The sequence below is a fragment of the Delphinus delphis genome, chromosome 18 (genome assembly GCF_949987515.2).
Source record: "Delphinus delphis chromosome 18, mDelDel1.2, whole genome shotgun sequence".
NCBI lineage: Eukaryota > Metazoa > Chordata > Mammalia > Artiodactyla > Delphinidae > Delphinus > Delphinus delphis.
The window spans coordinates 17,739,618-17,765,187 of record NC_082700.1 but is presented as its reverse complement, the minus strand read 5'-3'; the positions used below and the strand labels follow the sequence as shown (position 1 = coordinate 17,765,187).

At 36.0% G+C, this 25,570-nt stretch overlaps 1 protein-coding gene across 1 annotated transcript in view; it reads right to left on the bottom strand.

Moving 5' to 3' along the window:
* The window catches only part of KPNA3 (karyopherin subunit alpha 3), a 91,503-nt gene that overhangs the window by 22,336 nt on the left and 43,597 nt on the right, over positions 1-25,570 (bottom strand). Inside the window, exons 2-9 of the mRNA XM_059996148.1 lie at positions 18,585-18,629; positions 7,465-7,554; positions 7,242-7,271; positions 7,103-7,155; positions 6,868-6,963; positions 3,533-3,618; positions 1,434-1,520; positions 899-1,068 (exon numbers count right to left, since the gene is read on the bottom strand). Coding sequence (XP_059852131.1) covers positions 899-1,068; positions 1,434-1,520; positions 3,533-3,618; positions 6,868-6,963; positions 7,103-7,155; positions 7,242-7,271; positions 7,465-7,554; positions 18,585-18,629 — 657 coding nt within the window. The remainder of the gene's footprint in view (positions 1-898; positions 1,069-1,433; positions 1,521-3,532; positions 3,619-6,867; positions 6,964-7,102; positions 7,156-7,241; positions 7,272-7,464; positions 7,555-18,584; positions 18,630-25,570) is intronic.

The following is a 25,570-nucleotide window of genomic DNA, read 5'->3' as shown; positions in this document are numbered from 1 at the left end:
AGACCTGACACAGCCATAAATAAATAAAATATTAAAAAGAAAAACTAGTGCATTATTTAAAAAAATTAAAAAGCTATTCTTAAAACTGCTGTCATTGTCTCACTTACCTGCTTAAAGTAAAAATAAGATTTTATTTAGCTACTTGAGTCAAATTAAAGTTTTCAACCTCAGATTTAGTCAAGAAAATTATGACCAGTATAAAGTATAAAGTTTGTTGAATTCAGGCATTACAGATCTTCTTTTAAACCTGAGAGGGAGGGGGCAGTAGCAGGGAGAATCACTAAGTACCCCTTCCATAAGGGCAAGAGGTGGCAGAAGATTGTGAAGGATATCAATTATGAAGATTAAAGATTCACAGTCAACATTTCTCTGCACAGTCAAGTGATTAAAGGTTACATAGGATTTTTTAAAACTTAAAATACTCAGATCCATTTACAAATTATATGTAAATAGCAAAGATTTTACTTTGCTTTAATTAGCAGATTTAACACAAAGCATGCCACATATTAAGAGTATTATTTTGTCAGGAATCAAGGGAAATTTCAATTGGACTTAATGCAAATTCACTCAAGAACATCTGCATATAAGTAGACCAGTTTTATCTGTAGCAATCCCTTATTTTTTTAGTGTTAACCAACAATGCAATGTAGTAATAAAACTGAGATTTTTTCTTCTTTTGTATTTTTCTGCTTGAATTAGGGAGGACTGACATTCACTCAGCTGCCATAGAGTCTCAACTTTTATTTCACAGGAGTCAAAATTAAGTATGATACGTTACTTAAATATCTCATACCTGCAATGAAATCAGTATATACATTATTTCATTCCCTGTGCATGAAAATCTAAGGCATAAACATAGGGAAAATATACCATCTGGCCTTTGCATTTCTTCATTTACCTCCTGAACTGTCTCCATAGGCGGTGGGGGATCCTTATTCCTGCAGAGATTGACAATGACCCATGTGACGTTCCGAAGGAAGGTGATGGGAATGGAGGGATTGATGAAGGACAGAAGAGGTTTGACAACTCCCAGTGATATGACATAATCTCTACATTGAGGACCATCACCTACAGAAATGAAAATTGTATTTAAAAAAAAAAATTACATTCAGGATGAGAAAGTCTGAAATGTATGCAATGGCTTATGTTGGGACACTGATGTTCTATGTTTCCTCACCATTAGTCAAGGGCATCAAGTGTTGCTATCTCTCCAGATTTTGATTGGGGAACACAAATTTAACCTACCAATCCTCATAGCAAATTGCATATCCATTTCAAAGAGGTACAATCTTAAGTTGGTATTTACAAAACAAGAAGGTAGTCAACCCACATTAAAATTAGAGGAAACATAGTGTGTAATGGCTATGCCAATGTAGGAGAAAAGTTAATTAAGATACTTAATTGGAGCCTTTTCAAACCTAAATTCAACTTACCTATAATGTTTCCCAAAGCCCATACTGCTTGTTCACAAACATTCTGATGTGGTGAATGGAGAAGTCTTAGAAAAAGAGGTACGGCATCTATAATAAAGAAAAACTAATATTTACACTGCAAAATGTTGAAGAGTCATAGATTTCAGCCTGTATACAGAGTTTAGCACACTATAGTTGCCCAGTGATAATTCACTGAATGAATAAATATGGCAAATACCTTTACCCTAAATATAATAAATTTTAGTGTTTTCCCCTAGTAGTATTCAAGTGACAGACCTATTGAAGTTGCTATTATATTATTAATTAAAAAAAAACAACAGCATAAAATTTTTCCTATAATTCATTAAAAAAATTTCTACCCTGAACATGTAACCTTAGAATATAATACTTTAGTCAATATGATCCAATTGCTGACATGGGATTAACTAAAGAAATGATTATCCCCATATCAGGCCTACCCTATATTTCAAGATAATTTATCATTATAATCCTTACTCTTTACATAACTTATGTGTTAACTCAAATTCCAAAACACTGGTATCATATTCATTACCTGTAGAAACTAAGCATAAGCTAGATCACTTTTTCTTAAATTTCAGTCAATTGTGCACTACCTCTATGATTTTTAGCTGTATCTCTGTACTACCTGTATTATTTATTTAACATTTAAATTAAAACTGACTCACACTTTTAATAGCTTTATTGAGATATAATTTATATGCAATATAATTTATCTGTTTAAGTGTACAATTCAATGGTTTTAGTATTTATACAGAGTTGTGTTGTCATCACCACAATCTAATTTTACAACATTTCTATCACCCCCAAATCCCATACCCAGAGAAGTCCTACTACCCTCTCCCCAAGCCCTAAGCAACCATTTACTGTTTTCTGTCTCTACAGACTTTCCTTTTCTGGACATGTCACGTAAATGAACTTGTATAATATGTAGTTTTTTTGTTTGGATTCTTTCATTTAGAATAATGTTTTTGAGGTTTGTCCATCTTATAGCATGTATAAGTACTTCATTTTTTCTTATTGCTGAATAGTATTCAATGGTATACCACATTTTGTTTATCTACTCATCAGCTAATGGATACTGGGGTTATTTCCATTTGGGGGCTATTATGAATAATATGAGTAATGCTGCTGCAAACATTTCTGTACAAGTCTTTCTATGCACATGGTTTCATATCTCTTGGTTCCATGTAGTAGGGGGAACTGCTGGGCCATATGGTAACTCTATGATTAACCTTTTAATAAACTGTTTTCCAAAGAGGCTGCACTATTTTACATTCTCACCAGCAATGTATGAGGGTTTGAACTGACTCACATTTGTATTTTAACTAATTTTATTCATCACTTCTGTAAATAGAATACCAGTATCAATCACCACACATAGAAGATAACCAAAAAATTAAAAATGAAAACAAAACACTGTTATTTAATTGTACCTACTAGTCTCTACTGAAAGCCCTAGTCTAAAATCTGCTGTTCTCTTTTTGTTACATCTAACATCTACCTAGAAATCTTCTCTTTGACATTACTGAAATATCTAAGACAAAAGTGAAAGAAAATAGTATTCTCACTACTTGATTCAATGTAACTTATTGCTGTATCATTTACTACTTAGAATCACCTTAAGTACCACCTGAAGTCAGTTAAGTGTGCCACACTTTAAGACTACCTGGTGACATCCAGTTTTTTTCAAAGAGCTTTTGACAGTTTGGGTCAACATGCTAATAACAGTTAGCCCATCTTGAGGTAAGCAAAATTTAAAAAATATATGTTACAAGCTAAAAGACATAAGTTACTCAGCACCTTGGAGACATTAGGAATAGAAAATTTAAACCCTATTATTAGGAGATGGTCTTGACCCAAAAAGATAAAACTCTTATTCACTTTTTAGTAACCACAATTAAAATTATTCAATGATAGATTAATGACAGCTATAGTAAAGATATCAACTATCATAAGTAACTTATAATATTCACAATTTTTAAATAAAACTGTCTTTACAATAAAACACCACTTCCTTCCCTTTAAAAAAAAAAAAAAGGGTCCAGCAAATAAGGAATTAAATTAACTAATTTACTTACTAGACTGTACAACAGCTTGAGTCTGTGCAGAAGTTCCTGATGCTATATTGGTTAATGCCCACGCAGCTTCAAACTGTAATGAAGGACTGTAAAAAACAATAAAAAATCTTTAGACACATAACTACTATTTACATTTATGACCTGCAGATTATATGGTTATCCTTTACCTTGTCCTTGAATTTTGTCTTATTATGTCCAACTGCCTGTTGGCTATCTCCACCTGAATGTCTCATTTGCTCTCAAAGTCAGTCAATATAAACTTACTTCTTTACGTCCATTGGTAGTTGCAACATTTTTTTTAAAATTTATTTATTTTTGGCTGTGTTGGGTCTTCGTTGTTGTGAAGTGCATGGGCTCTCTCTAGTTGCAGTGAGCGGGGGCTGCTCTTTGCTGTGGTGCACAGGCTTCTCATTGCTGTGGCTTCTCTTGTTATGGAGCAAAGGCTCTAGGTGCTTGGGCTTCAGCTGTTGTGGCACTCAGGCTCAGTAGTTGTGGCTCGCAGGCTCTAGAGCGCAGGCTCAGTAGTTGTGGTGCATGGGCTTAGTTGCTCCGCAGCATGTGGGATCTTCCAGGGCTCGAACCCGTGTCCCCTGCATTGGCAGGCGGATTCTTAACCACTGCACCACCAGGGAAGTCCAATAGTTGCAACTTTTAGCCAGTCATTATTTTCCTTGACTCCTTCCTCTCCCACAGACATCTAATCAATAGGGTCATGTCAATTTTACCTCTTAAATATTTCTTATATTTATAGCAACATCCCTAATATCACTGTGTTAGCTGAAGCCCTCATCATCTCAGTTGAATCACTGCCACAACCTCTAGACAGGTCTTAAAGCTCTTATTCCACTACACCATCTGCTTTACATACCAGAGATATTACAAGGCTACATAATTTTGCTGAAAGGATGAGATCATTATAATTTGGAATGGTGATGGAAGACCTCACAAAGAAAGGGAAAACTGAACTAGATTTTCAAAGAGGGATAAAGAAAGAAAGGCAATGACAGCTGGAAATACAAATAAAAGTATCATGGGTGGGATGATCATGATGTGTACAGATAACTATGAAGGGATCAAGAGAGCTAAAGCCAAGAAGGTATGAAAAAATATAACATGGGATGAAACTGGAAGGGTAGGTTACCTAAGTTTGTGTGTGTGGTATGGGGAGTAGGACTCAAATCTCAGGCTTCAGAACTTGAAATTTATTCTACAGACATACTAAGTATAGAGTGTTACTGAAAAGTGAAGTAAAAAAAACACTGTTGGAGTCCATGCAGAATAGATAAAAAAGGTTCAAGGCCAATGTAGGAAAAATCTGGTAAGAAATTATCTACATTAAGTTAGGATAGATAGCTGAAAAACACACATTCTTTTAAATAGAATACCAAGGTAGGAGGGAGTGGTAGTGAGCAAAAACCAAGGGGAGCCAAAGGTTAGGGACTTAGGAGAAACTCTGTAAATATCAAAGAAAGAGAGTGAGGTTGTTAATATCAAAAGGATAGAGAGATCCGAGAAAGAAAAGGTTTTAAGGAGAATAAATGTCAGCGATATAGAAAGTGGTGAGGTTAAAAAGATGGAACAGATGAGAAAATGAAGGAGCAGACAAGAACTACATGACGAACTTTGGCAAAAGGCAAGAAATAAGACGGTATCGAGGCTGAGGAGAAATAAAGGGATGATAAGATCAAAGATGATGAGACAGTTTATGTTGTCTCAGACTAGAAGAAGAAAGGGTTATTAAACTAGGCTAGGTGGTTTGGCAAAATACTGACAATGAGGGCCTTAAATGAGAAAACATAAAGACGTAAAAAATACAATTACAAAGCTAGAGAAAGTCTTCTAAGATGTCATTTGAAAAAAAGAGAAGACAGAAAAAATAAATAATGAGTGCAATAAGTAAATAATAAATGAAAACGTATTATATGCTTGATATTGTATAGTGTTTTGTTTATATTATTTTCATTCCTCACAACCACCTAAATTTTATTGATGAGGTATCTGAGGCTCAAATGCTACTTGGGTTTTGGTCAGCAACAAACTCTGGATTTAAACCAAGGTCTGTTTGGCTCCAAAGTCTATGGGGCTTTTAGATTATGACACAATTTCCCATGACAAATTCATCAAGTCAGATCAAGACCACCGACTAGTGGTAGTTTTCTATTTTTACTTTGGGTGGTAGTTACACAGGTCTGCATACATTTTAGCATATTCTTCTGTATATATGCTGTATTTCACAGATACACCCACACAAATGAGCCCATGCCAAAGACCGAAAAATAAAAAAAAAGGAAAGGAAGGAGAAGAAGAAGAAGAAAGAAAAGCAAATCAAGAACAAAAAGAGGGCCTTAAAAGTAGAGGTAAATACAATTTTTGTTTAACAATTGAAATAAAACTTATTTTTACTTAAATAAATCTTGTTATAGAAAATATACATGATAGTATTAAAAAAGTGTTAAGGGCTTTTGGAGGGATGGTTGTGGCACATAATCAAAGCAGAAGGAAGTATTTTTAAATAATGCAAACCCTTAGTAGAAACATTTATATATCACCATTTTATCTAGTCACCTGAAAATCTCACAGACAACACTTAACAAAATATCTCAAGTCTAAACGCCCCTTAAATGCAAAATTAGCCTTTGTTTTAATGTATTTTGGAGTTGAAACTTACATTCTCCCCACTTACCTCAAACTGATGAAGTTTAAGATATAGCACACCGAGATCTCTCTAAACACTAACAGAAATGGGACCAGTACCTCAAAAGATACCAAGTGGTGTTTTTCCCTTTCTATTCTGGAAAATTATAATCTGCCCTTTTATTTTTAATTTACCACAAATAAAAACCATGATGATAGACAACTACTCATGGTTGGAGTTCTGTTAAAGACTTCTCAGAGTATCAGCAGATCAGCTGGAATATTCCCAGGGTAAGAAAGAGCTACTCAGTTCTGGAAGCCATTCATGTTGACTCAAGTCATGAGGTTAATCTATATATAGACTCATAAGGAAAGAGTGACTCAAACACTATTTGGGTTGTTTTAAAATATTACTTAAAAAAAACCAACTAACAAATAAAGACTAAATATTTGAGATAAGTTAGAATAGACAATAAACAGATGCTAAAATTTTCCTAGAAAATATACACACACTTCATGAACTAAAAAGAGAAGAACTTTAGGTCTACTGAGTATGATCACAGAATAAGAAAATTACATTAAAATACATGACAAATGACAAATATGATAAATGCAAAACCAAATGGAACCACTGGTTAAATAATAATCACAAATTTTCAGTTAGCTGAAAAAAGTGAATAGGGAGTTAAATCCATACTTACTTATCATCCCTTTCTAGACATTTCACTAGAATTGGTAAAATTCCAGATTTTATTAGGTCATCAATTGGTGGATTTCTGTCACTGGATAATAGTTTTCTAGAAAAAGAAATATAAGAAATTAACTGCTATAATTTTCAAACTATGAACAGAAATAACAATCTACTACTTCTAGACTATGAGCTAAGACACCCTAGGCATGACACCTAATTCTCTCTCTGGACAAATCAGTACTTACCTTGCAGCCTGGACAGCACTCAACTGGACCACTGGGTTATCACTTGTGGCATTCTACAACACCAAATGTAAATTTCAGAAATTAAAAAAAAATCAATTTCAAAATACTTCAAAATGAAGATATTAAATTAATAACATACCTGCAATATAGCTTCTAGTGTTACATTTTGCTTAAAAAGAAAAAAAGATAGTTCAGCAAAGAGTTTAATAGCAAAATTACATTTATTGAATAATCTACTTACTAAAGGTAAGAGTTAATATACCTTAATTATCATTGTAAAACTGGTCTTAGATTGAGAATGAAGTTCTCTGGTTATTATAAAAATTATTTTTAAAACACCTTATAAGAACAAGGTAACTTACTGCTTTAAAATCAGCATCAACATCTGAATCTTCTAAACTTTCTTCTTGGGGAACATTTCTTTTTTTCAGTAAGTGTTCATCTCTTTTGTTCTGAAAGACAACCAATAAATAGCTAAGAAGTCGTGAAGGCTGCTGTTAATGAAAAATCCACTAAAATTACTTCAACTTTATCAGGCAACTATGAAACAAACACAAAATCTCTACATAAGGATAATATGAATTAAATGTGTATACTGCAAACCCATGACAGGCCACATTCTGGATTTGATAACAAAATTAACTGCTTTAAAGGCCAGCATTCATACACAGACACCAAATTTATTAAGCACCAACTCTTTTGACCAATACTGTGCCTCCTAATCTGTAATGAAGATTTAAATTTTTAAATTTAAATTATTATTATAAAAGTCTAGCAAATATATTTCAACTAAGTATGCAAGCTTTCTTCAACTTCCTGCTAATGGTTGCCTGAAGCAATTTATTCAGAAGTCAGCTTAATGAAAAAGAGTTTACTTCTCAAATGTTAAGGTTTGTATGTTTGTTGGGAGTGGGGGGAATGGGAATTCATTAGCATAAATGCTATCTATTTGCTATAATCTCAGATTTTAACTCTTGTTATCTGGATTTTCTTTTTTGTTTTTTTAATCATCTTAACCTTTTCTTTTTCTTTTTTTTTTCTGGCTGCACAGCACAGCATGTGGGATCTTAGTTCCCCAGTCAGGGATTGAACCTGTGCCCCCTGCCGTGGAAGCGCAGTGTTAACCATTGGACCGCCAGGGAAGTCCCCTATCTGGCTTTTGCAACAGCATGATACTTCTACATTTTATGGGATTTCAACTGTTTGTAATGGCAACCTGTGCCATTTTACATAATATATAGATTAAACCAAAATTTCCTCTAAGATTTTAGTTTGTCTACAGGATTAAGTCAAAATAAATTAGATAAAAGACTAAATGATATCTAAGATTCTTTTCAATTTAAAATTTCAAGACCTTCTAGTCTTCAAAACAATATTTACAGAAGTGTTTGATTACAATAGAAAGATACTGATGAGATATTGAGGTTAAAATTCAGATCAAATAGGAAAATTAAAACTAGAAATAGACATCTGAAGCTTACTGGCTTATCTGCATGACATCTACTTGTGTGCTATGTACAAGTAAGCATGTTTAAACAGATGCTTATGTATATGTTAATCCTTAAGAGATTACCAACTTCAAATTATATCACAGCATACTTATTTAGTAACTACTCAAATAATTAATTCTACATTATTTAAAAATTAATGCAACTCACAAATATGAAAATCCATGAACTCACATTTTATAGTCCCAAGTGGCTCCCCACAAAATACTTATTAATTTATAGAGGAAAAACTTGGCAGACAGCATCTTGACCAAGTGGCAAAGGTTATCATCAAGAGAAAAGGAAGAGGTCTTCCCTGGTGGCGCAGTGGTTAAGAATCCGCCTGCCAATGCAGGGGACACGGGTTCAAGCCCTGGTCCGGGAAGATCCCACATGCCGCGGAGCAACTAAGCCCATGTGCCACAACTACCGAGCCTGCACTCTAGAGCCTGTGAGCTACAACTGCTAAGCCCGCGTTCTACAACTACTGAAGCCCATGCACCTAAAGCCCGTGTTCCACAACAAGAGAAGCCACTGCAACGAGAAGCCCGCGCACCGCAACAAAGACCCAATGCAGCCAAACAATAAATAAATAAATAAATATATTTTTTAAAGGTGACAAAATAAAAGAGTAAAGGAAGAATCTGTATAACACAGGGAACTCTACTCAATACCCTGTAATGGCCTATATGGGAAAGAATCTAAAAGAGTGGATATATGTGTATGTATATGTATAGCTGATTCACTTTGCTGTACACCTGAAACTAACACAACATTGTAAATCAACTACAGTCCAATAAAAATTAAAAAGAAAAAAATTTTCAAATACATTAAAAAAAAAGAGTAAAGGAAAAATCAACATGGTATGCGTTCTGGTCTGATATACCAAGAAAACAATATCATCTTGGTGGTACTCCTGACCAAAATAATGACAATAATAGTTGTGGTAGTAGCAGTAATAACGACCACCTGAGAAAAGTCGAACAAACCCAAATCTGCCATTCTATTAAAAAGCCAGTCTGTACTCTTCAAATACACAGTCATAAAAGATGAAGACTGGGGCTTCCCTGGTGGCGCAGTGGTTGAGAGTCCGCGTGCTGATGCAGGGGACACGGGTTCATGCCCCAGTCTGGGAAGATCCCACATGCCGCGGAGCAGCTGGGCCTGTGAGCCATGGCCGTTGAGCCTGCGCTCCGCAACGGGAGCAGCCACAACAGTGAGAGGCCCGCATACCGCAAAAAAAAAAAAAAAAAGATAAAGACTGAAGAACTGGATCGAACGAGACTTAAGAAACATGACAACTAACTGCAATGTCTAATCCTGGACTGGATCTTTTTATAAAGGACATTATTGGGAAAAACTAGCAAACTATGAGTGGGGGCCTAAGGACTGGATAGTAGAAATTTATCTATGTGAACTTGACAAACACACTGTGGTTACGTTGAAAGGTGTATGAACTGATGTATTAATGATGTATTAAGGGTGTAAGGGGGCACCACACCACTATATATACATATATACATATAAATACATATATATACACATACACACACACACACACACACACAGATCAGAGAGAAAGTGAGAATAAGGCAAATATCGGAAAATGCTAAGAATCAAGGAAGCTGGGTGCTGAGTGACAGGTGTACTTTTTTAAAAAAATTATTTATTTATTTTTGGCTGCGTTGGGTCTTTGTTGCTGTGTGCGGGCTTTCTCTAGTTGTGTCAAGCGGAGGCTACTCTTCATTGCAGTGGGTGGGCTTCTCATTGCAGTGGCTTCTCTTGTTGTGGAGCACAGGCTCTAGGCGCACGGGCTTCAGCAGCTGTAGCACACAGGCTCAATAGCTGTGGTGCACGGGCTTAGTTGCTCCGTGGCACGTGGGATCTTCCCAGACCAGGGCTCGAACCCGTATCCCCTGCACTGGCAGGCAGATTCTTAACCACTGCACCACCAGGGAAGTCCCTTAAATTCCTATTTTTTTATTCTCTACTTGCTATAAACTTCTCTTGTAAAGTTAACACTTCAAATGTATTGCACAGGTTCTGACATGTAGCATCTTCCTATTGTTCATATCTTGGTATTAACTAATTTCCATTAGGATTTCTTGATGCCCAAGGTATTTAGAAGTGCTTACTTTTTCCCCACAATTATGAGGTTTTTGTAACTATCTCATTCACTGACTTCTCATTTAATTGTTTTGTGATCAGAGAACGAAGTCTGAACAACACTGAAATTAGCTGACATTTACTTTATACCAGAGTTTCCTGAAGTTCCTCAGTCTATAGGCCTAAGTGTAGGCCAAAGGAAGTACCCCACAGTTTCCTTTATCAGGTGGTTAGGTCTAAACAACTTAATAGTAATTTGGGGGGAAAAACACAGAAGTTAAAAGAAAATAATTTTATTTCACTCAGACAAAATATGTGATTGAAAAAAAGTGCAATCTAATGTTTAAATTGTGAACTATTTCAAGATCTAATGATTCTGTGGTATCTGAAATGTTAAGTGTCACTGTGTTTCTCACAAAAATTTAGAATATCCCAAGGTATTCCTTTGATTCACTATGGAGCCCCATGGTACCTCACTGTACAGGGTAGCAACTATGGCTTTATACTATCACAAAACCAATTTTCAAATATGCATGGGGTTTATTAGATAATATTCACATATTAAGCTATTTACACCTTTCTATCTCCTGTTAACTAGTGTGTTTATTGTTGACAAAAGTTCTCCCACAATGATTATGTCTTTGACAAATTTCTCCTTGTAATTTTGTCGATTTTGGCTTATATATATTTGGGCATAGACAAGTTTAGTATTATTATACCTTCTTAGTAAGTTGTTTCTTTTATCAAAAATTAAGTAACAACCTTCATATTTGAACTGAAAACATCCTAACATAGTCCATTTGGGGCACCCTAGGGCACGAAAATCATACTTCACTCTCAGCAAAAAAATATGTACAACCCAAGTTAAGATAATCAGTCTCTGGGCAAGTTTCTGGTGATGTGATTAACCATTAACGGAGGCGTCACCAAAACCAGGAACTTAAACTGTCCTTCTGCTTGTCACCTAGAGATTTTTACCCTCTTTGAGATTGTACTATAAATTCAGCACCTATAATAGGTATCTTTTTCTTTTGTCAAGTGGGAGGGGAGCTCAGAGGATATGGAAACTGGCTTAGTTTCAACACCTACCTTATCTCCAAACACATACACACACATTACATCCATTTTAAAGTTCTTTTAGAAATCCATTATTAATCTATTATCCCATGTATGTATTTAATACTTTTTAGATCTTCTGTTTTCTGACATTTGGTTGAACCACATGGAATTGCCACTTCGTAGATCAAAAAGCTTAATTACAGGCAATTTCTTATGACTTGACCTAATATTTTTTGACTTAACAAATTCTGTTATTAATCTCTATATAAAGTTCTTCTTTTTCATTCCATCTTGAAAAAGTGGCTTGCAATCCCATACCTAAATATGTGGAACAAGTCAGCAGTCACTTCTTACATATGTGATGAAGGACAGATAATTATTTACCAGCCACACTTCAAACTTAAATAAGTAATTAAATTTGTTTTTATCCAGCAATACCCTCATTGCTTTAAATCTTTATCTAGTGCTAGTCCTGTAAAACTTAAATCTTTATTTTACAGATGAATAAATGGGGACACAGAGAACCTGGCTAAACTAAATTATATACCTGGGAAATATCAGTTAAGATTTGAACCCAGAGACTGCAGAGCTGAGACTATGGTGGCTACAGAGACTGTTTCTTAAATATATTCTACTGCTTGCTTTCTTTAAGATGTAGTCCAACTCTGGTTGCATCTAAATGCTTCTAAAGAGGTAGAAAAAAAATGCTCACAAGACAGATTTTCCCCTCAATATAAACATTTATGAAGTGATACTACTGCTGGGTGGTTACATGAATATTCACCCAGGAGTTTTATATATTATCTTTACATTTTGGGCACTCTGCTCAATGTGTTATACCTCAACTGAAAATTGGAGGGAAAAAAACATTACTTGTTCATCAATCAGGTAAAAATCTGACAACCTAACACAGATTATTGTTCCTGAAGAATCACTTAACTGATCTTAACAAATGGCTGCTTTTCTTCTTTTCAAATGGAGTCTAATTTACTAATTCAGGGTTTTTTAATTAAAACTTCTATTGAGATAATTGTAAATCTGCATGCAGTTGTAAGAAATAATGCAGAAATCCCTCGTACACTTTGCCCAGGTTTCCCCAATAGTAACACTTTGCAAAACTATAGTAAAACGTCACAACCAGGACACTGACATTGATACAATCCACTGATTTTATTCAGATTTTCTGTCTTACTTGCATTCACTGTATGTGTGTTTATGTGTATTTAGTTCTATACAATTTTATCACCTGTATATGTTCTTGTATCCACCATTATAGTCAAGATACTGAACAGTTCCAAAACCAGAAAATGCCCTCTCACCTCCCAGCCCCTACCAACCCCCAGTAACCACTAATCTGTCCTCCATTTCCAAAATTTTATCATTTGAAAAATATTCTATGAATGTAATCGTACAGTATATAATCTTTTTGTGATGGGCTTTTTTTGCCCAGCATAATTCTCTGGAAATTCATGCAAGCTGCTGCTTCTATCAGTAGTTTGCGTGTTTTCCAGAGTGTCTGTACCATTTTACATTCCCACCAGCAATGTATGAGTGATCCAGTTTCTCTGTATCCCCACCAGCATCTGGTATTACCACTGTTTTTTTGCTTTGGCCACTCTGATACATGCTTTTAGCTTGTCTTAGTCCGTATTTCCCTGATGGCTAATGATGCATTAATCAGCAGCAGCAGCAGCAGCATGACTGCTGTTGGTATATCTCCTTTAATGAAATGTCTCTTCATATCTTTTACCCATTTTCTAATTGGATTGTTTGGGTTTTTTTTTTTTTACTACTGAGCTTTAAGAGTTCCTTACATATGCTAGATACCAGTCCTGTAATGGATATGTGGTTTTCTTCCAGTCTCTAGCTTGTATTTTCATCCTATTCACATGGGCTTTCACAGAGCAAAATTTTTAAATTTGTTAACATCCGATTTTCCTTTTATGGATTATGATTTTGTGGTGAAGTATAAGAACTCTTTGCCTGGTTCTAGATCCTGATGATTTTCCTCCAATTTTTTGTTTCTAAAAGCCTTATGCTTTACTTTTACATCTAGGATCCATTTTGTGTTTTTGTATAAGGTGTGAGATTTAGGTTGAGGTTCTTTTTCTTTTCTTTTTGCCTATGGATGTCCAATTGTTCTAGTACTGCACCATTTGTTTAAAACGCTATCCTTCGTCCATTAAATTAGTTGGGTGTTTTTGTATGGGCTGATCTCTGGGTTCTATCTCTGTTCCACTGCTGTCTATCCTTCTGCCAGTACCACACAGTGTTCATCACTGTAGCTATTCTAGCAGCCTTAATATTGCGTAGAGCAACTGCTCCTATTTTACTCTTTATCAGGATTATTTTAGCTCTTCTAGAGCTTGTGCCTTTCCATGTACGTTTTAGGATAAGCTTGTCTATGTCTACAAAAAAACCCTGGAGAGAGTCTGAAAACAGATAAACTTGAGAACAGGCATCTTTACTAAGTCAATGACCACAGTATATGCCTCTCCATTTACTTAAGTCTTATCTGATTTCTTTCCTCAGCATTTTATAATATTCAGCATACAGATCCTATACATGTTTTCTTAATGTATATCAAGGTATTTTATGTTCTTTGGAGTGCTTATAAATGGCGCTGTGCTTTTAATTTTGGTTTCTGCAAGCTCACTGTTAGCATATATAAGTGATTAACTTTTATGTGTGATCTTGTTTTCTGTGACCTTGCAAAACTCACTTATTAGTTCTAGAAACTTTTTTCTAGATTCTTCAGCATTTTTTTTTAACATCTTTATTGGGGTATAATTGCTTTACAATGGTGTGTTAGTTTCTGCTCTATAACAAAGTGAATCAGTTATACATATTCTTATGTTCCCATATCTCTTCCCTCTTGCGTCTCCTTCCCTCCCACCCTCCCTATCCCACCCCTCCAGGCGGTCACAAAGCACCGAGCTTCTTCAGCATTTTTTACATAGATAATCATGTCATCTAGAAATAGGGAGAGTTTTATTTCTTCTGTTCCAAATTACGTCTTTTATTTCTTTTTCTTGACTTACAGCACTGGCTAGAACTTCCAGCACTACAATAAATAAGAGTGGTGAGAATGGACATCCATGTCTTGTTCCCAGATCTTAGGGGGAAAGCATTTAGTCTTTCACCATTAAGTATGATGTTAGCTATGAGGTTTTTTGTAGATGCTGTTTATCAAGTCCAGGTAATCCCCTTCTATTTTGTTGTCTAATTTGTCTAATTTGTTGAGTTTTATCAGGAATGGGGTGTCAAGTGCTTTTTCAGCATCAATTGATATGATCATATGATGATGCTTCTTTAGCTTGTTAATATGGGGAAGTTAGGCTTTTTTTGTTTTTAGGCTATTTTTAAAAAGAGATATTTTACTTAAGTCAGACAGCTAAAACAAGTACTGGATCTGATCAGTCCAATGGGCATTTTGGTGGTGTTTTTCTTTATGTAAGAACTCAACCTGCCCCAATCCCAGATCTAATGACAGTAAAGTACTATGGCATATCTGACTGATCCATCACCAAGAGAAGATTATATCAAGTTTAATACAATGTGCCAAAGTTATAAATGCCAGTGACAGGTTTTGGATCAATTTTCAATTTATAAGGCATTATTCACTTAAACATTTAAGTGAATATTAAACATTTACACTGAGAGGCATTATAGCATAACGGTTAAAAGCTCAGCTCTGCCATTTTTCAGCTGTGTGACTTTATGCAAGTTATTTAATTCCTATGTAATTCTGTTTTCAAAATGATATAAAACAGAAATACAGACTTCTGTGTATATGTTGATGCATAAGGGCCTAATTAAATAGGAAAGCAAGAGATCAAGGAGACAAAAGAAAAGAGTTCAAACAAAAAGAGTCTGAGGCCAGTAAAGCACTACATATTAATAACTAGATTTCACCCTCAATTTTTATAGATCAGTATCAGTGTTATTCAAAGTATGGTCACTGGCTAAATGTCCTTGAACAAATTATTTGTTGTAGGTTTGCTACAAGATAAGGAACTTGTGTTAGTAATCAACTGTGAAAATAAACACACCATTTAGTTCCATTATTCATTTATTTAGGCAGAAGACTTTGGTGGTAAAGGAAGCAGTGTCTTGTTTAACATTTTGACACAAGCTCCCTGACTTGTCACAGATCAGTGCTTCTGAGCACTGTTCTATATCTAAAGTGTTTTTCTTAAAGCTTCAATAAATGATTTAAATTTAAGTAAAAATTTAAGATATCATAATTCAATTAAATTCTTGAACATGAGCATGTAATGAGTACCAACTACATGTCCAGAATTTGACTGGGCATTTTGGGATGGGCCAAGAGAGAGACCTGGGAGTACTGGGGTTGGGGGTCGGGGCTGGGTCAGGGAGTGTGGTTACTACCTTCACTTTAGAAGCTTACCATCTAACAGAAGTGTGTAGAGCTCATCTAAGAAACTGGGAACTAGCTCTCTTTCTTGTATTTTCAAGAATCTCAATGTCAGTGATAACAATGCTGTGACTGTCTCCTCAATGGAGCAATAGAGACAGCAAGGCTGAAATCAGAGGCAGACACTCTGACCATAAAGAGTGGAGGAATCTTCTTTTGAAGGGCTCTACACACCTCTGGAGAATTATATCAAAATCAATTAAGCTTTGAAGTATAGGCTTTGTTTCAGGAAAGGGTCACTTTCTGCTGCTTACTTAGGGAATTCTGAAATGTGAAATAAGGAACTGCTTGAGATTTCTTCAGTTAATTTTATTTTGATCCTCCTACAAGGATTTTTCAGGAATTAATCATAGTAATTGGAAAGGAAATAATGTTATCCAGAAGGAAAAAAAAGAGATAAGAAAGCGGTCTCTAAAGAAACCAGGGTGAATATTTAAAAAGATGTACTCTGGGGGCTTCCCTGGTGGCACAGTGGTTGAGAGTCCGCCTGCCGATGCAGGTGACACGGGTTCGTGCCCCGGTCCGGGAAGATCCCACATGCCGCAGAGCGGCTGGGCCCGTGAGCCATGGCCGCTGAGCCTGCGCGTCCGGAGCCTGTGCTCCGCAACGGGAGAGGCCACAACGGTGAGAGGCCCGCGTACCGCAAAAAAAAAAAAAAAAAAAAAAGAGATGTACTCTGATAAGCAAGAAATTTTAATTCTATAAATTAAATACAGAGGGCAGCACAAGTATAAAAGGAACAAATCACCAAATATAAATATAAGTGAATAGCTTAGATTTATAAGCATATCAGAAGGGCGAAAAAGCTTAAAACAGGAGAGGATTCTGAGTAATACTAAGACCAATACAGAAGTTTCAGAATTGTATTCCAAGCATGGAAAGTTAAGGGAAAGTGAAGGTTCACATCTGGGGAGAGCTGGTGTAATGTGAAGAGATAACAACAAATGAATAATTACTTAATTCCAATTTTATTCCTATCAGCTCTATTACAGAGAATGATCTTTACATGATGAATGAAAAACCAGATACAAACGGATACACACCATTCTATTTATATAAAGTTCAAAATATGCAAAATATGTAAAATAATCTATAACATTAGAAATCAGGATAATGGTTGCCTTTGGGGGAAAGCAGAAACTGTGAAGGGGCCTTGGGATACAGGTAGTGTTTCTTTCTTGATCTAGGAGCTGGTTACACAAATGTGTTCACTTTTTGAAAATTCATCAAGCTGTACACTTAAGTTGTGTTGACTTTTCTGTAGGTGTGTTATATGTTAATAAAAAGTTAAAAAGAAAAGAAAAAGAAGGTAAGTCCAAAGTGTTACGACTGGCAAGGAGCTCACCTTACTTTATTAAGCTAAGGTTTAGTTCACTTCTGTGGTCCAAATGACCCAGGGAGCTGAAAAAATTTGCACTGATGTTAATCTGTAAGTATCCATGAAGTTAAGGAGTTGAAAGAACATGGGATTAGCAAGTATTTTTCTAATTTAATAAAAAATGGAGCAGAGGGGGTACAGGAGAATGGATCTCAGGAACTATATACTATACCAAGGAGCATAACATCGATGCTGAGTAAAAATTAATAACACAAAGTGGGTATGATAATACTTATTGAGTAAATAAATGCACAGGTCCATTTGATTCTAGTGACTCACTGAGAGAGTGTGTACTCTCAGAATCAAGACCTTCTTTCTCTCTAAAACTGAAAAGTTTCAAGATGATAATTTAATATATGAGTTTTAGGAGTGAATTAGATCAAGAAAATCTAATCTAAGACAAACACAAAGATTTAGAAATAAGTTTCAAATCTATTTTTTTAAATGTACATGTATATAGACAGAATTTATTATGTGTACTTTGTTAACTGGTAATTAAAATTTGCTTAAAATAAAATCTGATTGCATGAAAATACAATCTAATGAAGGTAATTCAAAAATAATGGAAGAAAAGAAATTTTAACAGTAGTTGCATTCAATTGGTAAGATATAAGATTATTCTACTTTATTTTTCTAAAGTGTCTTTAACAAGCACATTTAACTTTTTTTTTTTTTTTCCCACATTTAACTTTTACATGAGGAAGGTGGAGGAATTCTGTCTAGCACATAGCCCACATAGAAAGAGGTTATTAAGAAAAAACAATGGTAACTTCATCAGATGTTGTGAGAATTTCAATGACAGTGGTAAAGTACTTCACACAGTGCCTGGTAACTCAATAAATGGAAGTTTCTATAAATGTATACCATTATAAATTATTTAATGATATATTTTTATGCTGTGTAGTTTTAGGGATGCCTACTAATTTGCCATAGTATTTTCATTATTCAAGTTATAAAAAATTTTAACATCAGAAAAAGTCTAATTATTTTTTATTAAACACAAATCACTCTTACCTTTCGCAGTTCAACTGTCACTTCATTTCTGTGTCTTCGCATTGTCTAAAAAGAAAAACAAAAATTTCATAAGTATCTAAATATTGATACTGCTAGTACATAAATTAAGGTCTCTGGCATTTAAGATTTAAATTTGTTTAAGATTCTATTTTTAAGGATTAATCAGTTTAGACTTTAAATGATGAACTACAGGAGGTTAAAAAGCCAAAACTCCTGTCTATTTTACTGGATGTCTGTTGGTTAGTTTTGTGGGGAGTGGGAGGTAGAGCTTGGCTGCCTAGGATCCATCCCCGTTTCCTAACTGCACCCAGGTTTCTATGGGGAATTATATACTCTCCATTGTGTACAGTCTTGATGGAACCATCTATTAAAGCATCTCACTTTCTCCTAGCAAAAACAGGGCATGAGCTTAAACTCAGCCAGCAGAACTCTCCCCTATAACTCTAAACCTAGAGCAAAATGGAAAGAAAAAAAAAAGCACATTAATTTCCAAAGGAAGCATTTGGACAAGGTAGTGAACCATGCCTATATCCTGAACTTGCTGTGTTCCTAGTTACCTGGTTTCCGTAACTCATTCTTTGAACCACCTCATATTCTTTTATTTTACTTTTCTACTTTTTTCATCTTTTTATTATGGAAATAGAAAAGTTGAAGAGTAGTGGGCACAGAGAACACCCAGAGAGTAATTCAAACAATGGGACCCCAAGTGGTGAGTGCACAGGGGCAGGGCCCCAGGACAGAGCCAGAGGAGGTGGAAGAGGCAGCCGGGCTGGGGGTGGAGCACAGGAGACCCGAAGAAGGCGTGTCCCAGAGGCCAGGTGCCGACGGGCGGACGAGCCACAAGGAAGCCTCCAGAAACCCTGACAAGTGCTTGGGTGGAACCCTGGTGGGAAGGCCGCCACAGTTTCTAAAAAGCACCCAGCAAAGGTAACAGAGACGCTGAGTACTGGCAATCCTTGATTTCAAGGAGTCTTGCTCCAGGCCAGCAGTTTGGGAACCTCAGAGTCCACACTGGTGAGGAAGCAGGGTCCTCGGGGGCACAGCAGTCCAGGACACCTTTTGAGCACTTCTCAAGCATCATGGCAGGCCCTTCTCACAGCAGCCCTGCTGGGTCGTCCTCATCGTCCCTGGTCCTCAGGTAAGAAAACCTGTAGGGGTCCCCCGACTTTAAGGAGCGGCTCCTGGCCTCTCCTGGGGATGGAGCCCCAGGGCCCTGTGGGCAGGCACCACCTTGCTCCATCTGCAGGTGCACCGTCTCTAGAGGCTTCTTCTTTCTCTGAGTCGGCAGGGTCTGCCCGGAACCCCCACCTCATATTCTTCTAATAAATTATGGTTTTGCTCTTAAGTCAGCCAGAGCTGATTTTTGATGCTTGCAACTAATGTATTCTATTGCAAACGATTCATGTTTAAAAAAAGTAAATGCCTCATTGTCATGGCCTTAAAATCACATAAAAATGAAAATAAATTTGGGATAGATATTTTGTATCAAAAGATAAAGAAGTATCCTTCTACAATTTACTAAGAGGCTCTATCAGGAATGTCTTAACAGGAATTAGTGAAATGACTAGATATCCCTTCTCCCCTTGACATAGTGATATAATGCATTACTTTATTACACATACAAATATGATAAATGGTTACATTTTCAGAATAAAGGCTACATGTTATGGTATATTATTATTTTAATATACTGCTAGATTCAGTATGTTATTATTTTATTTAATGATTCTTTTGTTATGGTACCTCTGTCAAGTTTTCTTAAACTGCAGTGATAAATTAATCTCTTTGCAGGGAAAAAGTATCCCATGGAACCCAAATTACAAACTTTGTTAAATATATTGAAATAGTAACCTAGATACAAACTCGTGCTTAAATATAGATATATATTAAATATAAACAAAACTACCAAACAAAATTCAAATTAGTAACATTTATTTAATGTGATGGAATGATGCACTGATAAAACTATTATCACTAATAGGGTTCAAAAGTACAAAGAAAGAGCCCTGAATCTAATTCTATATTTAATATGTTTCTGCATTTAGGCTTCAACACTATCAATACAGAGAATGCTTTATGTATAAATCAATCATACAAACTGTAATAAATACTGAGCAATCAAATACCAATATTAATGAAGTGTTATTTGATCATTCTGTAAAGAAAGCTGTCTTTATTCACTTGAAGATTAGAATTGCACCAATTGTCAAAATTTGCCTGTATAAACATCTAATCCAATTGTTACTAGAGCTGAGAAGAAAAAGTATTTTCATTGCAATAACTATTACATTTAATTGTTTACAAATTGTTATAAGATAGTACACAACAAAAAGACCCAGGCAGCCTATCTCCTCCAAAATATGATCAAGTTACTGCTACACTGTAATTTCCATTAAAGTGCTACTTCAGCTTGGATAGAAGTGATGAGTTAACTTCTGAAGTACTCTAAATTAGGAATGCACACTTCACAGGGGGTTAGTTAGCATGTGAAGTGCCCAAATCAGAGGTTAGCTCCCAATTAGTAAGTGTTTTGAATATCAACATCTGAATTTAGACATGTGTTTGTTAATTAGCATAAAAGATGTTGGAAATAATTTTATATTGCTGAACTGGAATTCTTCAAGATATACGGATTAACTAGAAACACTGTACAAGTGTCTTGATTCTTACCTGTTTGCGGTTTAAGAATCTGACAAGCCCTGCAAACTGTCTTCAGAGAAGTTTCTGAGTCTAAGTTTCCTTTTGATCCTGTGTCCCACCCCATCTTCGAGGATTCTGTCTGCTAATCCTAGTCAGATCTTTCTGGTATCTGCTGAGGGTTGAAGTTTTATTACAAGGTAGTAGAGTCTAAAAGAGCTAAACCCATAAAACAAGCTATATGACTTTTTGTGACTGCTTGCTAATACATTTTGTATGGGTAGCGAATTCTGTCTAAGGCTTGTTTTATTATTTTATTATATATAACTCACTGGGAATTCCCTGGCGGTCCAGTGGTTAGGACTCAGCACTTTCACTACCAAGGGCCTGGATTCAATCCCTGGTTGGGGAATTGAGATCCCACAAGCCGCACAGAGCAGCCAAAAAGAAAGAAAAAAAAGAAAAAAGAAGAAAAATAACGTAACTCACTGATAGTAAAATTTCTAAGGAAAACCACCTATTGCCCTCACCTATCTATATAAAGGCCTCCTATTCATCTAAAAGAACCTATGAGTGTAAATGGCCAAATGGCTTAGGTCAGTTAACAACAGGTACTGACTACTATCTATGATACAAGTACCTTTGAGTTAGTCATCACTCATTCTCCTCTCTGTTTAAGTTACAGAAAAAGGCTTCTTCTTAGGGCCTCTCCTCCCTTACATTCTTCCCAAGTGAGCTCATCTACTCTTAAGTCTTCGATTACTGTTTGAAGACCACTCCCAAATATCTATCTTTATTCAGCTCTCTTGCCTGGGCTTCAAATCTGTAAGTACAATATTCACTCATTTGATAAAAATTTACTAAATTCAACCAAAATGCTCCAGGGCAATATGCCTGCAACTAGGAGGCAAGTATAGCAATTACAGTCTAGTACAGTGGTGAGCACACTGCAGCCTATGGGCCAATTCTGGCAAGCTGTCTATTTTTGCAGGACCCCACAGGAATAGTTCGTATATTTTTAAGTGGTTACATTATAAATGATATTGTGTCTACATTAACTTAATTTTTGTCTCTTGGCCCACAAAGCCTACAATATTTACTATCTCTCCTTTTAAGAAAAAGTTTGCCAGCAGCTGTTCTAGGGAAAAAGATGGTAGTAATAAGCAGTAACATGAGTCTGTTAAATGTTAAGATAGGAAAGTAAATGATAAAGTTCTATACCAGAAGGAGACATGATCAGAGGGTCAGGAAAAGGCTCGCTGAAGAATTAAAATATGTGTGCATGTGTGTATGTTTAGGATTAGAGGACAGATAATTTTAAGGCCTCAAACTCAGCTGCTTAAATATCACACCTGCTCCCCCATCTTCCCCTCCCAAAAAAACACCCCCTACGATTCCATGAATATTCCCAATATTAGGAAACAGTGCAATCATCCAAACCGTTGCACGAACCCCCATCCTGGGAGATCATCCATGTCTACTCACTCTCTCATTCTCTGACATCCAATGGAGTCACCAAAATAGGATTCAAACCTTCTAGCTTTATTGCCACTATCCTAGACTAAGCCACCATCATGTCACATGTCACCCGGATCACTACTAGTCTCCTAGTCTCCTTCTACGCACTGAATCAGTTTTCCACAATGCAGCCAGATCATTCTTTTTTTTAATGCAAACCTGTGTTGCCATTCTCTTGAATAAAACCTCTCGATGGGACTTCCCTGGCGGTCTAGCGGTTAAGACTCTGTGCTTCCAATGCAGGGAGTGCAGGTTCAATCCCTGGTAGGGGAAATAAGATCCCACATGCCACACGGCCGAAAAAAAAGTTACCAAGACAGCCAAACCAAAACCCCATGGATAAAATCTACAAGATTGGGTGACAAGGTAACCCCACGAATTCTCAAATACAAGAAGGATCTGGTTAAATCACCAACTATAGGACTCACATGGGCTCAGCATATCTGCAGAAGGAAACACAAGAGCAGAAGTTACTGGGTAACTGAAGGACTTGAGGGAAGGAGAACCCCAAATCATGAATCGTTAGAGTTTAGAAAGGCAATTTGAGAATAGCTGCAAATGGAAGGGATCTTCTGCACATGCTACCGTTGTAAAATATGACGAGAGTAGACTCAAAAACAAGGGGCTGAAGTCCCCCTACCTGGAAAAAGCCCTATAACTGAAAATAAATTTCCGGGAAAAGAATTCCAAGTGATCTGGGCTTCCCTGGTGGTGCAGGGGTTAAGAATCTGCCTGCCAATGCAGGGCACATGGGTTTGAGCCCTGGTCCTGGAAGATCCCACATGCCGTGGAGCAAGTAAGCCCGTGCGCCACAACTACTGAGCCTGCGCTGTAGCACCCACGAGCCACAACTACTGAAGCCTGCGCACCTAGAGCCCGTGCTCCGCAACAAGAGAAGCCGCCGCAAAGAAAAGCCCGCTCACCGCAACAAAGAGTAGCCCCCGCTCTCAGCAACTAGAGAAAACCCGCGTGCAGCAGCGAAGACCCTGCAGCCAAAAATTAAATAAATGAATAAATAAATTTATAAATAAACAAACAAAAAAAGAATTCCAAGTGATCAAGACATGCTCAATTGGGGCAAAGTAAAGAGAGGATCCAGATCAAAGTGGGTTAGTGAAACAAGAGCCAGATCTCAGAAAATAGGAAGATATATAAATAAATAAATATATATATATTTTATTTAATCACTTAAAAAAAACAGAAGGGGGTCTAGAGTGGTAAAGCTAGAAAAGCTATTCTGACCCCCCACTCACTCCAAAGAGTTCAGGAAAACCTATTATAAAGTATACAATATAAAAGGGTTGGGGTCAAATTCTATGCCATAAGACACAAGGAGCAGAATGATGCAATAAAAGACTACCAAAAAGCTGTACCAACAAAACATGTAAAAATTATATCCTAGAGAATGATAGAAGATGTGAAAGAACATTATAATCAGAATTAGAAACACTCAGTAATGAGGTACTAGAAATCAGGAAAGAATCTGAAATAAAAGAAAAAAATATTTCAGAAAGGAAACCTAACCAAGAACAATAACACAACAGGTAGTGCTTAAGAGATATAGAATGTGCAAAGAACTAAAATTTTAATAAAAAAGAAATGAAGGTGAAAATTATTAGAATTAAAGTGACAATAAAGATAATAATTAAAGGGAAAAATATCCTGAAACTAAAAGACTTGAAATAAAATGCTGAAAAAGCACACAATGTACCTGGGAAATCAACCCAGAAAAACCAATACCATAATATATTAGAAAGACTAATGGATTTCAAAAAAAAGAAAAAGAAAAAAAGAAAGAAAAGAGAAGAGAAAAGACAAGACAGATGCCTCTGGATGTCACATATGTATACACACACACATATGGCAGATCTGATAAGTGAGTCCAACAAGGTCACAGGATACAAGATAAAAATATAAAAATCTATTTGTCTATATACTAGCAATGAACACATGGGCATCAAAATTAAAAATACAGAGAATATTCTAATTTCATTCTTTTATATGTAGCTGTCCAGTTTTCCCAGCACCACTTTTTTTTTTAATATTTATTTATTTATTTTGGCTGTGCTGAGTCTTAGCTGCAGCACACAGCATCTTCGTTGTGGCGTGCAGAATCTTTAGTTGTGGCATGCGGACTTCTTAGTTGCAGCATGCAGACTCTTAGTTGCGGCATGCATGAGGGATCTAGTTCCTGACCAGGGATCAAAACCGGGCCCTCTGCATTGGGAGAGCGGAGACTTACCCACAGGACCACCAGGGAAGTCCTAGCATCACTTATTGAAGAGACTGTCTTTACTCCATTGTATATTTTTGCCTCCTTTGTCATAGATTAATTGACCATAGGTGTGTGGGTTCATTTCTGGGCTTTCTATCCTGTTCATTGATCTATATTTCTATTTTTGTGCCAGTACCATACCATTTTGATTACTTTAGCTTTGTAGTATAGTCTGAAGGCAGAGTGTCTGATTCCTCCAGCAATATACTAGCAATGAACACATGGGCATCAAAATTAAAAATACAAACAATATCATTAATAATCTCTCAAAAAAATAAATACTTAGGTACAAACCTAACAATACATGTACAAGATATAGATGTTGAAAATGATACAACACTGATGAAGGAATTCAAGAATCTAAAAAAAAATAGACACACTGTGTTCATGGACTGGTAGACTCAATTTGATGTCAATTCTCCTCACAATGATATATAGACTTAGCATAACTGCTTTCAAATCCCAGTAATACTAAAGTTTATACAGAAAGCCAAAGTAATTAGAATAGCTAAAATAATTTTGAGGAAAAAAAAAGTGGGAGGAATCAGTCTAACTT